Source organism: Penicillium daleae (assembly GCF_028827525.1).
Source record: "Penicillium daleae strain IBT 16125 chromosome Unknown utg000007l_segment0_segment0, whole genome shotgun sequence".
In the NCBI taxonomy this organism is placed as follows: Eukaryota; Fungi; Ascomycota; class Eurotiomycetes; order Eurotiales; family Aspergillaceae; genus Penicillium; species Penicillium daleae.
In genome coordinates this window covers 2,609,299-2,623,198 of record NW_026623155.1, presented here as the reverse complement: position 1 = coordinate 2,623,198, position 13,900 = coordinate 2,609,299, and the positions used below count along the sequence as shown (strand labels likewise).

Sequence of the window (13,900 nt, the reverse complement as noted above, 5' to 3'; positions counted from 1 at the left end):
CACCGCAACCATGGACGGAATTCAATTGCGAGATGAGGCCGCGCAGGATCGCGTGCGCGCTGCCATTGAATTCCTTGACCCTAGTAAGTTCCCTCGACTGATGCGCTCACCGTACTCGTTCTAACGTGATCGCCTTTTTTTCTACCTATAGGTGATGAACGGGCACGCAGGTTCGTCGGGCTGGAGCCGAATAGATCTCATATCGCAAATCCTGACCGAATGAAATAGTTATCGAGTCGATATCGTGGTGATGCTGAATCGGGGACTGCGACGTTTGACTGTGCGTTTGTTTTTTGTTTCTCCCTTGAAATGGCGGGAGGAACGAACTGACAGTGGTATAGGTCAGCCTGGACGAAATTCGAGCACACAACCGCGAGCTCTCCGATGGGTAGGTTTGATGATCTTCTTATATGGTGAATATTGAATTGCTAATTAATTCCTTCAATCAGGCTTTGCATGTCACCTTTCGATTACTCCCAAGCCTTTGACCACGCCCTGAAGGAGGTGGTAAAGCGGTTGCCCAACCGCCCCGAGAAGGAGAAGCTGGATGAAGTGGTATGCATTTTGGAACAATCTGAAGCCTCTGGGGTAGAGCAGGACTAATGATATGCTACGACAGAACTACTATTGCGCCTATATTGGCGCTTTCGGAGATTTTTCTTGCAACCCCCGCACACTCGGTTCTTCGCACTTGAACCGCATGGTTTCTCTTGAGGGAATCGTGACAAAGTGCTCTCTCGTCCGGCCAAAGGTGATTCAGAGTGTTCATTACAGCGAGAAGAAGGATCGCTTTTTGTCGAGGAAGTACCGTGATCAGACTATGACTGCTAGCGGTGCTACGAGCTTGAATGTTTACCCCCAAGAAGATGAAGACAAGAACCCCGTGAGTACAATCAATGTGTCCTGCAATTACATGAACAGCTGTCTCATTTATATAGCTTATTACCGAATACGGCTACTCCACGTACATGGACCACCAGTCGATTTCGATCCAAGAAATGCCTGAGCGAGCCCCAGCCGGTCAGCTGCCTCGCAGCGTCGATGTTATCCTCGATGACGATCTTGTCGACAAGGCCAAGCCAGGAGACAGAATCCAGCTGGTCGGTATCTATCGCACCCTTGGAAACCGAAACGCAAGCTCCGGATCGTCTACCTTCCGCACCGTTGTCATGGCGAACAACATCATTCCACTCTCCTCCAAGGGCGGATCCGGCATCGCGCAGGCTACCATCACGGATACCGACATCCGAAACATTAACAAGATTGCCAAGAAGAAGAACGTCTTCGAGCTGCTCTCTCAATCTCTCGCTCCTAGTATTCACGGACACGACTACATCAAGAAGGCCATCCTGCTGATGCTGCTTGGTGGTATGGAGAAGAACCTTGATAACGGTACTCATCTTCGTGGTGATATCAACATCCTCATGGTCGGTGATCCTTCTACAGCCAAGTCTCAACTGCTTCGATTTGTTCTGAACACGGCGCCCTTGGCTATCGCTACTACCGGTCGTGGTTCTTCTGGCGTTGGTTTGACTGCCGCCGTCACTTCCGACAAGGAGACTGGCGAGCGTCGATTGGAGGCCGGTGCCATGGTCCTTGCTGATCGTGGCGTGGTCTGTATTGATGAGTTCGACAAGATGAGTGACATTGACCGTGTTGCTATCCACGAAGTCATGGAACAGCAGACTGTCACCATTGCCAAAGCAGGTATTCACACTAGCTTGAACGCCCGCTGCAGTGTATTGGCTGCTGCCAATCCCATCTACGGCCAATACGACCCGCACAAAGATCCTCACAAGAACATCGCGCTTCCTGATTCCCTTTTGTCCCGTTTCGATTTGCTCTTCGTCGTCACCGACGATATTGAAGATGCCAAGGACCGCACAATCTCTGAGCATGTTCTGCGCATGCACCGCTACCGTCAACCGGGCACTGAGGAGGGTGCTCCCGTTCGCGAACAGCTTAACCAGACCTTGGGTGTTGGCATTGAAGACCGTGCAGATGCCAACCAGCCCACCGAGGTGTTCGAGAAGTTCAACGTCATGCTCCATGGTGGCATGGTCAACACCGGCCGCAACCGTGGAAAGAACGTGGAGATAATCAGCATTCCTTTCATCAAGAAGTACATTCAGTACGCCAAATCCCGTGTCAAGCCTGTCTTGACCAAGGGCGCCGCCGATCACATTATCGCAGCATACTCCGCTCTTCGTAACGATGACCTTGCCAGTACTCAGCGCCGTACCTCTCCCATCACACCCCGTACCCTGGAGACACTGATCCGTCTTTCTACTGCACATGCCAAGGCCCGCCTCTCCAGCCGCGTCGAAGAGAAGGATGCCAAGCATGCAGAGGCCATTCTGCGCTTTGCTATGTTCAAGGAGATTCTGGAGGATGTGCGCCGCAAGCGCCGCAAGGTCACCTCCTTTGAGGAGTCGGACGATGAGAGCGAGCCAGAGCTCGATGATGACGACGATGATGATGCTCCCTTCCGAGGAACATCAGCCGCAACCTCTGGACGCGGAGCCACGACAAGGACTCGTGCAGCTGCCAGCACAGCAGCTCCCGATGATGACCCGGATAGTCTCTACACTTCTAGCCCACGGGCCCAGCGTCTCCGGTCCAGCCAGACCACCCGCACCCAGACTCATACAGAGTCCCAGATGTCGGTGGCTTCCTCACATCCTGCATCACAGCTGGTCCAGACTCAGACAGACGACTCACAGTCTACTTCTGTGTCGGCGCAACCGATTACACCTGCCCGTATGGCTGTCTTCCGCCAGACCTTGGGTCCTCTCATGGGCACCAAGGTATTCGCTGACGGTGATATGATTCATGTGGACGAGCTGATCGAGGCTGTCAACACTGCTGTGCGTGCGTCACCGCAGCACGGCGCTGCGCACGTCTTCTCGCGGCCTGAGGCTATCCAGGCTCTCAGTAAGATGAACGAGGAGAACCTGTTGATGTGAGTATACCCTTTCCCTTTGATATACAGGACTAAGATTAGTGTACTAATACCCGTGTAGGTTCCTCGAGGACGACGAGAACGTCTACCGTATCTAATCTTCGGTGCTATCTTTACAACAGGCTTTTCCTCCCCGTAGTAATGAGAGGAAAGCCGGGCTACCTATGGCCCTACTCATGAGCATGTTTTCTGGTTGCTGCATTGGGATGATATCATGTTTCTCTTTGTCTGGAGTATGGAGTCAATGCATCCGGAAATTGAAATAGGTTTACTTGATAAAGAACGTGGTGATGTTGAATGTGAACATATTGGACCAAACCCTGCTCGTCTATTCGTAGTACTCTTATACATTCGCTGAACTGGAAGCAAGCCAATCGTGCCTACTGCCCGTTGAACCTAGAACCATAGGGAACCAGAGACGTATGTTGAAGAAGGAAAAACCATCTATTGTTCATAGCAGTATATACATGTGTTTTTGGTCATTTGAAACAGCGTTATTTTGCCCATTCGCGGTGAACGAGCTTAAAGTCGGGAGTGATGAGCGAGCTTCATGTGGCGGTTGACATCCTTATAGAGCAGGTAGCGGAACTTGCCCGGGCCACCAGCATAGCAAGCCTGCGGGCAGAAAGCACGCAGCCACATGAAATCACCCGCCTCAACCTCCACCCAGTCCTGGTTCAGCCGGTACACCGCCTTACCCTCCAGCACATAGAGACCGTGCTCCATGACGTGAGTCTCAGCGAAGGGAATGACACCGCCAGGCTCGAAGGTAACAATGGTGCAGTGCATATCGTGACGCAGATCAGAGGGGTCCACGAAGCGGGTAGTTGCCCACGCACCATTAGTACCAGGCATCTCAGTAGGCTTGATCTCCTTCTCATTCAGGAACAACGGGTCAGGCTTATCGAGACCCTCCACGGGTTCGTAAGCCTTGCGAATCCAGTGGAAACGAGCGGTGCTCGCGCCACCATTGCGCAGGGTCCAGCCACTCTTGGGTGGCAGATAAGCGTAGCCACCCTCGGTAAGGGTGTGCGATTCACTGGCCAGCGTGATGGTGACTTCGCCCTCAACCACGAACACCACACCTTCGGCACCCTCGTCGAGTTCGGCGCGGTCGCTGCCACCACCGGGTTGGACTTCCATGATGTATTGTGAGAAGGTCTCGGCGAAGCCGGAGAGCGGACGGGCAATCACCCATAACCGTGTCTTATCCCAGAATGGCAGGAAGCTCGTCACAATGTCGCTGAATGTGCCTTTGGGGATGACCGCGTAGGCCTCGGTGAACATGGCGCGGTCGGTAAGGAGCTGTGTTTGGGGTGGCAGGCCACCAGTGGGCGCATAATAGGCGCCGATCTTCTTGTCGTTGCCCATGATGAGGGGTTTCGTTGAGGCGTGGATGTGTCGCGTGCGGGTATCTAGGCGAGTCCCTCTGGTCTCAATTGGACGATGCTGTAGATCCGATGATCGAATATGTTCGTCAAAGGATGTCGAGGTTTGAAGGTAGGTGAGGCTGCGCGGGGTATAAAAGTTAGCTTGAATGATAAGTCGCCAGTCGCCCGTTTAAAGCAAAATCTCCCAACTTCTCGGCGCCGCGGGGAATTTCCGGCGATGACCGAGTCACTTCGGGCCATCCCGATGGGCCCGCGGAGAGTCCGGGGTATCCCGAGAGGCACGTGACCGGGTGCCTAATCGGACTCTACAAACTGGACAATTTCACGATAAGGTCAAGCTATGGTAATATAATATTGTCGGGCTATCATCCCACCAACCCATATTATTATACTAGAAGCTTCCCCTTGACATTCACAACATGAACGTTCTTCGCAAGTCCCTTGGCCTGTACCTTGTCAACCACACCGTTATCGTCCCAAGAAAAGTCTACACTTCCACCACCCCGTAGACGAAGGCCTTGAACACTGCCACCTGCCCACGCCGGAGGAATAGCTGGTCCAAGAACAACAGTGCGCCGAGTAGAATCGGAGCTCGAGCTATCCAGAGGCATGTCAACGACGAGCATGCTGAGCACAGCACCAACATATCCAAAATTGGCATCGATCTGGAACGGTCCGGCGGGGGTATCTCCACCGCTGTATAGTGATAGGCCACTCTGTCCGATATTCTGATCAATTGTCAGACGAAGTTCGTAGTATGATTCCTCTGTATTGTTCAGACGGGCCCAGCACGCAGATCGCCAGACCTTTTCCCATCCAGCATTGGAGTCTGAAATTCCAGGTCCGCGACTGGTGAGGGAGGTATTGACGGCCTCTTGGATGGTAGCATCGGTATATCCATTCTGATACGATGAGACAGACCATCCAGGATACCAGCCCACCAGGTGAGATAAATGGCGGTGCTCGTCACCTTTGACATCGTAGCCGTAGCTATCGGGTATCTTCCATTCCTTGATCTCTCCCCAAGAGCCAATATGAAGACCCTTGTCGAGCTTCGCTAGCTTGCTTTCCACCTCGGCGAAGAACGTTTGATTGTTATCTTGTGCCACTCTTCCAACCTGCAGACTGGTCTCGAAGACTTGGTATATCAATTGTTGCCAGTGGGCGCAGCCAAATGTGACGGGGCCATGCTCTGGGGATGTACATGGATTGACAACGAGAGAGCCATCGTTCGTGAATTGGTCAGATTGTAACTGGGACAGCCAAAACTCCGCAACACCTTTCAACATCGGCCAGCCTTGTTTACGGAGCCATTCGCTGTCGCGGGAGTAGTCGTAGTGATCCCAGACATGCTGCATCATCCATGCCGGTGCCGCTGGATAGTCTGCAGAAGTCTGCCACGTTTTCATTCTGTAAACCAGTTTAGTCAATCATGTCAACCGAAAATATTCAGCAGTACAAGCCACGTACCCCGTATGACCAAAGATATTCATCTCGTCGTGCGTTACCCAGCCGTCCCCTCCGTAAAGCAGCTGGGCGGTTTCTGCCCCTCGAGGCATCCATGTTTGCTCCATATAATTGAAAAGAGATACAGTTAGGTCTCCCAGCCCAGTAGCTTCCGCACCCCACATATTCATTTGCAGGTTAATGTTGGCATGGTAGTCAGCACCCCAAGCCGCGCTCTGTGCTGAGCTCCAGATTCCCTGCAGATTAGGCGGTAGACTATTCTGTCGTGAGGACGAGATGAACAAATGCCTTCCATAATCAAACATCAGTTTCTCCAAAAACGGATCGCTCGTGGATGAATCTGCGCTATATCTTGTAATAAGTTCTGAGAACTCCACTCCGGACGAGCCTTGACGGTCCGGCAAGTCCAGGATGAAAGCGTTTGTCAACGGACTATAGTCGGCCACATGCGCAGCTCGGAGCTTCGACTCTGACAGTTTAGAAGCAGTGCTAGAGAGTTTTTGAACTTGGGTCGCAGGATCCTCGCCTCGGAAAGTGAATCCATTGGCTGCATTGCCTTTGGTAGCGTCGAAGTCTGTACCAGCCGCAATGACAAGTGTTAAAATTTTGCTACCCGACGAACTAATTTGCAGACGGCCTGTCGAGCTATCACAGGTACCTGGGAGGGAGCTTTGTGCGATGGTATCATACAGCATCCCAAGTGGTGGTCCTTCTTGGGTAATGCCACGCAGGCGAGCAAAGGAGGGTCCACAGGTTGTGTTATATAGTGATTTGGATTCCACGAGCTCATCAAACCAGATTGAGACGTTCGACAGCGTGACGGGAGAAGTAAGGTGATAGACACAGACTTGGTGCGGGTAGCTGCAATAAGTCGAAGTAGTATATGTCCCGTCCGCCGTTGAGTAAGTGGTTGTATGTATCCCGTTGTTGAGATCCAAGGATCGATTGTATCCAGCCACCCCGGATATGGCCTCAATATGGACAGTGAGGTTAGCTAATGAGTGGTAAGAGCCATAACCGTTCTCATCCCCATGTAGTCGGCTATCATCTACAACGAATCAGCGATTTTGCACATCTCGAATGTTGAGGATTCCTACTTCCAGTTCCCTTCTGCCAGATCTCAGAGCGGATATCGTTCAAGATGCCCACCATACTTGAATTTGGGTTCCCACCTCGATATTCCTAAAGTTCAAGAATCAGCATTAACAGGCCCACAAAGAGAATCTCTAGACTCACATCAACCTGGAATGGCCCTCCGCTCCACAGATCGTCGTAGTTTAGGTTGAGCTTCTCAGTCCCCGCCTCTCCGAACGGCATCACTGAGGTAAAGCAACGATCAGCAAGTTATCATGCTCAGGCTCAGCTAATACGCCTGCTTACCGCCAAGTTTTCCATTTCCAATAAGAAATGCTTCGTTGGTTGTATCCCAAGAAGCCGATTTTGAGGACCACAGTGAAGCAGCCGTAGCAAATGTGCTGCAACTCAATAAGAGCCCTAGATGCATGATGATGGACTAGTCTCTATAACAACACTCATATAAGGACTTGAGTGAACGTGGTCGACTATTGCCTTTCGAGGCTTTTATAAATGTTCATCTACTCGAATCCCCTCTCGGGTTAATTCACAAATAGAGAAAGATCGGCATTGTTGCCAGTTGCCCTAAGGAAGTATCTCGTCAGATCCCCGCACTGCAGCTTTGTACGGCGGAAAATTAAGCTAAGCAATCGGGTATTTCACTACGTTGCATCGAGAGGGTTGACGGTGAATGGAGAGTTCATAATTCCCGATAATTGGAAGGTATTTTTCCGGTGGGCATATTGTGAAGGTAGGATCTTAAGTTGTCTTGTTTGCGGGGTATTCCAGGAGATTGATGTGGAGGTGTCTGTGTGACATTGTCTCTTTGCACCAGAGCAGAAGTCCAAGTTTTTGGGATGTGTAGTGTACTACTACATCAAGGTAAATTTCTTGGAAATGATTGAGAATCGATGAGGTCAAGGAATTGGAAGAGTAGAAGCTAGAATATTGAGAAATTATGATTGTTTATTGTATGTAGGCCCTCGCCATCAGATGTCCTGGCTGATACTCATACCTTTTGATCATATCATGCCTTGGATGCTAACAAGGGCAACGGGCTGGCTTGGATAAGTAGAATTCACCAAGGAAAACGGGTAAATCCAAGTTATCCCCATTGATTATCCCAGGTCACTAGCTGATGACTAGATGGTCAACACGCTTGTTCTAGATCCAAGACGCTCTTCAGCTACTCAATTCTCGTAAAAGGCACGAAATGCATGACGAATGTTCAACGGACAAAACACGGATATCTATAATGAGGCATGTTATACCACAAACGCTGGAATTATTACAAGCTGGGGGAATCTCAAATCACAACACTGAACATGATATGAGAAAGAAACGACACCAAAGTACGGAAAGTTCGGAGGGGAAAAAATGTCACAGTCTAATTTGAGGGGTCCGGATCAGGTGCAGAAGTAGGGATAGACTCCTTGTCCTTCTCTCCCATCGGCAATATACCAGAATCGTCCGATGAAAAAGATGGCGTGCGAACACCCTCCCGGATTTGAGCTTGCGTCAGAGGCGACAACCCACGACGTAGCGTTTTGGAACCTTTGCGCTTCCGTTGTTGAGGGCTCACCTCTGGGCCTGAGATCGAGGGAGTGGTGCTTCCACGGCGGGGACGGCCAGATGCAGAGGAGCGGGAGGGAGGACGGTCATCAACATCGACCGGGGTGGAACTGTGCGAGGAGGTCCGAGAGTGAGATGATTCGGAGCGGGTATTGCGGCGGTGAGAGGGTGCGCGATACTCCTGATTGAGCTTTGATGAGACAGATGGGGCATGATGGTGATGAGCGCCAGGTCGGAATTTCGGCTCCGATTCAAGAGGTTTGTGGAGGGTGGCTGACACCAGGCGGCGGCGCTGTGAGGCGCGCCAGCCTAATCCAATACGCCAGAACCAACCGCCCTCAGCCTGAGCAAGCTGGCGCTCGCGCTCGCGCAGTTTGTGACGCAGCTGAGCTCGGCGCTCATTCTCCTTCTCCCAGAAGTCGGTACGATAGTCGTCCCAGTTCTCGCGGAACTCGGGGGAGAACGATTTGGGTAACAAAAGTAGTCGTATGTAGTCACCACCAGCACTGAGGTCTTCCTCCACCAGGCCGGACTCGCTGTCACCGCCATTATAATATTGCTGGTAGTGCTGCCGACTACGTTGCTTATCGGACGGATGACGCTCGACGAGGTGGAAGTTGCCTGAGGGAGAAGGGAAGAACGGGGCGGAAAAAGGGAAGAGGAAGGACACGTAGGAGAGTATTTCCTGCCACCAGGGCCCACGGATCACGATAATCTTGGTGTTCATGACGCGCAGGCCACGGTTAGTAACGGCGAGCCACCGACGAGGCCAGCGGATTCCGCGCTCCCATTGCCCTGTTCCCCAAACCAGTAGGGCTGTCACTACGCCGCCGAGCAGCGCAACTTTCTCTCCCATTTCAACCATCCAGTATACCGAGCCACCGACACCGCGCCCGTCTTCGCGGGGACGCAGGAACAATGCATATGCAAAGTAGGCGATCCACGCCGCAAGGAGCAGCAGGAAGAAGGTGTTTTGGCGGCGACGCTCGCGCAAGGCGAGGTATTGTGCACGAAGTGATGCTTCAAGAATCAGGAGATTCAAATAAATTTGAGGAGGAGACGAAGGTAAAGTGGCTAGAGGATCTGGTGTTGAGGGCCGTTGCGGGGACGAAGGGCCCGACGTTGTTGGTGCTCTCAACGGCTCTGGCGTGGGAGCGCGGGCAGCAGACGACGGAGCGCCCTTGACGAGCTGGTCCAAGGGCGAAGTCATGGTATTTTTTTCTCAATTTATAGAAACGAAATGCGACCACCCAAATCAACGGCCGTGGCGGCCCAGTGCGGTGGTCATGGCGGGTCAAAGAGGACAAGGAGGAAGGAGAAGATCGGAAGGAGAAGAGACGCAGATTGCGGCGACATCATCGCTTCCGCCTTTCCCACTTTTTTCGAACTTTGTATACTCTTTTTTCCTGCTTTTCGCGCTTGAGTTGCTCGACCTCGTGGATTCACCTTTCTTATACACTCGATTAACACCAGAATTTCCTCGAGGGGGTCTGCTCGTTCAGTCTATGCTCTTCGGTCGTCTTCCGTCGGCTGTTTATCCCTCCGATTCCTGCGGTTCAACGTATGCGCCTGGTTGCCTGTCGGGGTTAAGCGGCGTGGCCGATTTTGTCTCCGGTCCGTCTTCTTCAGTCTTTAACAGCCCATGAGCGTCGCTTCTCGGCTTCACCCAGCGACAGAACGCATTTGTCAGTTTGGCTCACGCTCAGCCAAACCTCTGGGATCGATCATCCCTCCAGTCTCGCGAGTTTGGGCCAAATCTGCGCACCCGGTAGCGTTTGCCACCTACTCTCTCCCACGGCGCCAGTACTCCTCCTCCATGGCCTCGGAGTCTTTGAATTCATCTCAAGAAGAATCGCATCAACTTCGAAGACGCTCATCAACAATGCAAAGTCAAGACGGGACTCCGTACGCTGCCCGCGCTGCTCCTGGGGCGGCGCCCAACAACTCGTTCTTTCCGTTGGGATATCGTGAAGGGTTTAGTCAATGGGTAAGCTAGCTAACTATGATCGACACCATACGCAACACCCTTGAACAACCTGCTGATTTATTTTTTTTCATCAGTGGGCTCGATTACCTGCCGCTGCTGCTGAGCACAAGGTTCTATCCTACCTGCCATATCTCCATCACGAGGCCCCAACCCACCTCCAGACCGGTAATACCCCGAGTTTCCCCAACGGTTCTACACCGGACAGCCTGCAGTCGGCAGACCACAACCAGCAAGGGCAAATCTCTACCAACTCCCTCAATGACCCTTATGGGCCTCGTCGATGGAGCTCGAGTATGGTGGAGCTGTCCGGGAAAGACCGGGCGCTCAACGAATTCTCAGTGGAGCGAGTGGGCGAGGAGGCCGACCAGCATTTGGTGATGCTTCACGGCTACGGTGCCGGTCTAGGCTTCTTTTATAAGAACTTTGAGCCGCTGAGCCGATTGAGAGGCTGGCAGCTACATGCCTTGGATATGCTGGGCATGGGCCGTAGCACACGGCCGCCATTCAAGATCAAAGCCAAAGAAAGAGAAGAGGCTATCCGTGAAGCCGAGGCATGGTTTGTTGATGCGCTGGAGGAATGGCGCATCAAGCGCAAGATTGATCGATTTACCTTGCTGGGCCACAGTCTCGGGGGCTACATGGCAGTCGCTTACGCTTTGAAGTACCCCGGCCACCTCAATAAGCTTATCCTAGCATCCCCTGTGGGTATCCCCGAGGACCCATATGCGATGACGGCGGATGTACCCGAGCCATCGGAATCCACACTCGTCAACGAGCTCACACAGGACCAGCGGGATATTGCCTCGTCTGCTGCAGTCCCGGGATCTTCCCCAAAAACAACCGATGGTAGCTTCATCACCGGTCGCAAAGCTGAACCGGGTGATAAAGCCGTAGCCCAGCCCCCACGCCGCAATATGCCCAAGTGGTTCGCATATTTGTGGGACGCAAATATCTCTCCTTTCAGCTTGGTACGATGGACTGGTCCGCTTGGTCCGCGGATCGTGTCTGGCTGGACCTCTCGCCGGTTCTCCCATCTTCCGGCTGATGAGGCAAAGGCGCTTCACGACTACTCGTACTCGATCTTCAGTCAACGCGGTAGTGGCGAATATGCCCTAGCATACATTCTTGCCCCTGGAGCTTTTGCTCGCAGCCCACTCATCCGCCGCATCCACGGCGTTGGCCGGCAGATGATTGGCGCTGACAACAGCCCGCTACCCAACCCTGCCACGACCTCTTCCACGTGCTCTATCTTCCCCAAATCGTCCGCCAAGTCCGCACTCCCTGAAACTTCCCCGGCGGAAGACTCCAATGCAGCTCCAGCTGAAGTATCAGCCCCTCGTCGCGAAAACGGCCTTCCGATTGTCTTCATGTATGGAGACCATGATTGGATGGATGTCTCTGGCGGCCATGCTGCTGCTGCTCGCCTAGAAGAAGAGAAGCGGCGAGTCCTAGCAGACGCTACGCTAGAAGAACGACAAAATGATCAGGGCTCATCCAAGGTCGTCGTCATCAGTCGAGCTGGGCACCATCTCTACCTTGACGGATGGAAAGACTTCAACAAAGCTGTTCTGGCTGAGATGGAAGAAGTCAGTCGGCGGGAGAGAGCGGCGTGAGTATATTCGTCTTGAAAGAGCGCGTTCGTCCACGAATAATGGACCATGTAATATTTGTTGGAGCGCGATTTGGAAGCTGGCGTGGATAACTTGTGTTTCTTGCGTCTTTGGAGTTTGTGGATTCGCCCCTCTTGAGATGATGCGTTTCTGTTTCCAAGAACACAGAACCACTCTCATCCAGTAATGTATTTATTAGATATAGATCTTGAACAGAGATCATTCTAGATTTTGTCTCCGTACTTATGTTCATTTTCAATTGATGCATGGAAGTATATACATTGGTATGTAACAAGCCCCATCAGAATGACGATCATCACCCAGTATGTTCACCAATAGTGCTGACCCTCGAATGAGGACCCGCAATACTCCTTCTCCGATGCCTCATGCTGGTAGGATAATGAGCCATCAGTCGCGTGAACCCCAGCGACGAAGCATCCCGATCCTCATTCGACACACCCGTCCCTGGAGTCGTGCACCCACTCCCACTAGGTGTATCTATCGCCGAGAGGGGAGGCATATAATGCGCCCCATTCCCAGGCTGCTGCAGGGAAAAGTAACCACCACTACTCCCAAGGAACCCAGAGCTCACACCATCCGCGGAGCGGGACAGGTGGGCGTTTGAGTAAGATGGACTGTTGGCCGGCAGCATACGCGTGGATGGACGTGTCTGCATGGGCGAGTATGGTTGTGGTGTCATGAACGGTGCGACTCGAGAGGCGGAGGGTGATAGTGCACGGCTATTGTGATCTGGTCGAGTTGAGAGCGCAATGGAGAGGCCACCTCCTGTGCGGCGTTCGAAAGTTGTCAGGGCTGAGGTTGTGTGGGAACGGTGGTGGTGCCGTGGGCCTGGATGATGTTGGGTATTGGAGTATTGAGATCGTGGGTTCGTCGAAGAGGCCAAAGCTTGGAGAATGCCCCCATTGCGAGTATCGATCACATCCGGGTTAGATGGGCCGTTCCCTGTGGAAGCTGAGTTAGACCCGGCTCCCAGCGTTACGACTTGTGATGGCAGTTCGAGGCGATAGTTCAACGATAGCCATGCAAGTTCATCGGCGTCAACATCTTTCTCTAGTTCAACCTCGCCGTTGATACTATGCGCAGATGAAGAGGATTGAGAGCTGAAAGTCTTTTCATGTGCTGAATGAGATGTACGAGGTCTCGGAACTTGCGATGTATTTCGATATGAGCGCCAACCGCCCACGCCTTCAAAGTCTCGTCGCTCATCACCGCTGACGGGGAGACCCAGGAACGGCGTATTAGGCAAGCGATGTGCCTCAATCATACTCCGGGCATATGATTTCTTCCTATGTTTCGTGGGTTCCTCACGCACTGCGGTAAATGCACCGGACAAGAGGGCGTCCTCATTGTTCTTTCGAGATTGAATCAGGCCAGGCCCCGAGTTGCGCCTCGAGTTTCCAGCAGCGGGGGTAACAGGCTCGGACGCAGCAAAGGGCAAAAATGACGAAGTCGATGTTGGGATCGTGAAGAAGCTGACAACAAGACCATATCCAACCTCAAGGTAGACCACGGAAAATTGCACGAGTAAGGTAATCAGTGCTAAAGAGATGGTGACCCAGGCCGATATCACCAGTGGAATGGAGACCAGCCCCAAAATCGGAAGCGCTACCAGCGCCGTGAAAACGGTGCCCATCAAACTCATGAAGCACACCTCAGGGAGGTTAGTACCCTCGAAGGAGGACGAAGTAAGGACTAAGTCCTCCGAGGTCATCGGAGGACTTGTTTTATTGTTCTTCATTCAGGCAAGCCAAATTGCGGAGAAAGTGCATGTGACAGCCCACTTACATCATCCAGACCTGACCGGCGATAAGATGAC

The 13,900-nt window shown here is 52.5% G+C and overlaps 6 protein-coding genes across 6 annotated transcripts; 2 read left to right on the top strand and 4 right to left on the bottom strand.

Moving 5' to 3' along the window:
• Positions 1-10: 10 nt before the first annotated feature.
• N7458_008120 (MCM DNA helicase complex subunit MCM3) lies at positions 11-3,060 on the top strand (the record flags this gene model as incomplete). Its single annotated transcript, XM_056911502.1, has 8 exons — positions 11-83; positions 152-170; positions 229-280; positions 342-388; positions 450-555; positions 620-883; positions 939-2,962; positions 3,024-3,060. 8 exons carry the CDS (start codon positions 11-13, stop codon positions 3,058-3,060), a joined length of 2,622 nt encoding a protein of 873 aa, XP_056764328.1.
• A 424-nt stretch (positions 3,061-3,484) lies between these two features.
• Positions 3,485-4,333, bottom strand: N7458_008119 (uncharacterized protein; the record flags this gene model as incomplete). Its single annotated transcript, XM_056911501.1, has 1 exon — positions 3,485-4,333. The coding sequence occupies one exon, from the start codon at positions 4,331-4,333 to the stop codon at positions 3,485-3,487; it is 849 nt and encodes a 282-aa protein (XP_056764327.1).
• Positions 4,334-4,739: 406 nt separating this feature from the next.
• On the bottom strand, positions 4,740-7,137 carry N7458_008118 (glycoside hydrolase family 95 protein; the record flags this gene model as incomplete). The annotated part of the gene is made up of 4 exons (XM_056911500.1): positions 4,740-5,763; positions 5,824-6,868; positions 6,918-7,002; positions 7,057-7,137. The coding sequence occupies 4 exons, from the start codon at positions 7,135-7,137 to the stop codon at positions 4,740-4,742; spliced, it is 2,235 nt and encodes a 744-aa protein (XP_056764326.1).
• A 1,144-nt stretch (positions 7,138-8,281) lies between these two features.
• On the bottom strand, positions 8,282-9,676 carry N7458_008117 (Spo7-like protein; the record flags this gene model as incomplete). Its single annotated transcript, XM_056911499.1, has 1 exon — positions 8,282-9,676. One exon carries the CDS (start codon positions 9,674-9,676, stop codon positions 8,282-8,284), a length of 1,395 nt encoding a protein of 464 aa, XP_056764325.1.
• Positions 9,677-10,348: 672 nt separating this feature from the next.
• N7458_008116 (putative alpha/beta hydrolase) lies at positions 10,349-12,066 on the top strand (the record flags this gene model as incomplete). The annotated part of the gene is made up of 2 exons (XM_056911498.1): positions 10,349-10,453; positions 10,528-12,066. The coding sequence occupies 2 exons, from the start codon at positions 10,349-10,351 to the stop codon at positions 12,064-12,066; spliced, it is 1,644 nt and encodes a 547-aa protein (XP_056764324.1).
• Positions 12,067-12,379: 313 nt separating this feature from the next.
• Positions 12,380-13,795, bottom strand: N7458_008115 (uncharacterized protein; the record flags this gene model as incomplete). The annotated part of the gene is made up of 1 exon (XM_056911497.1): positions 12,380-13,795. The coding sequence occupies one exon, from the start codon at positions 13,793-13,795 to the stop codon at positions 12,380-12,382; it is 1,416 nt and encodes a 471-aa protein (XP_056764323.1).
• Between the last annotated feature and the right edge of the window lie 105 nt (positions 13,796-13,900).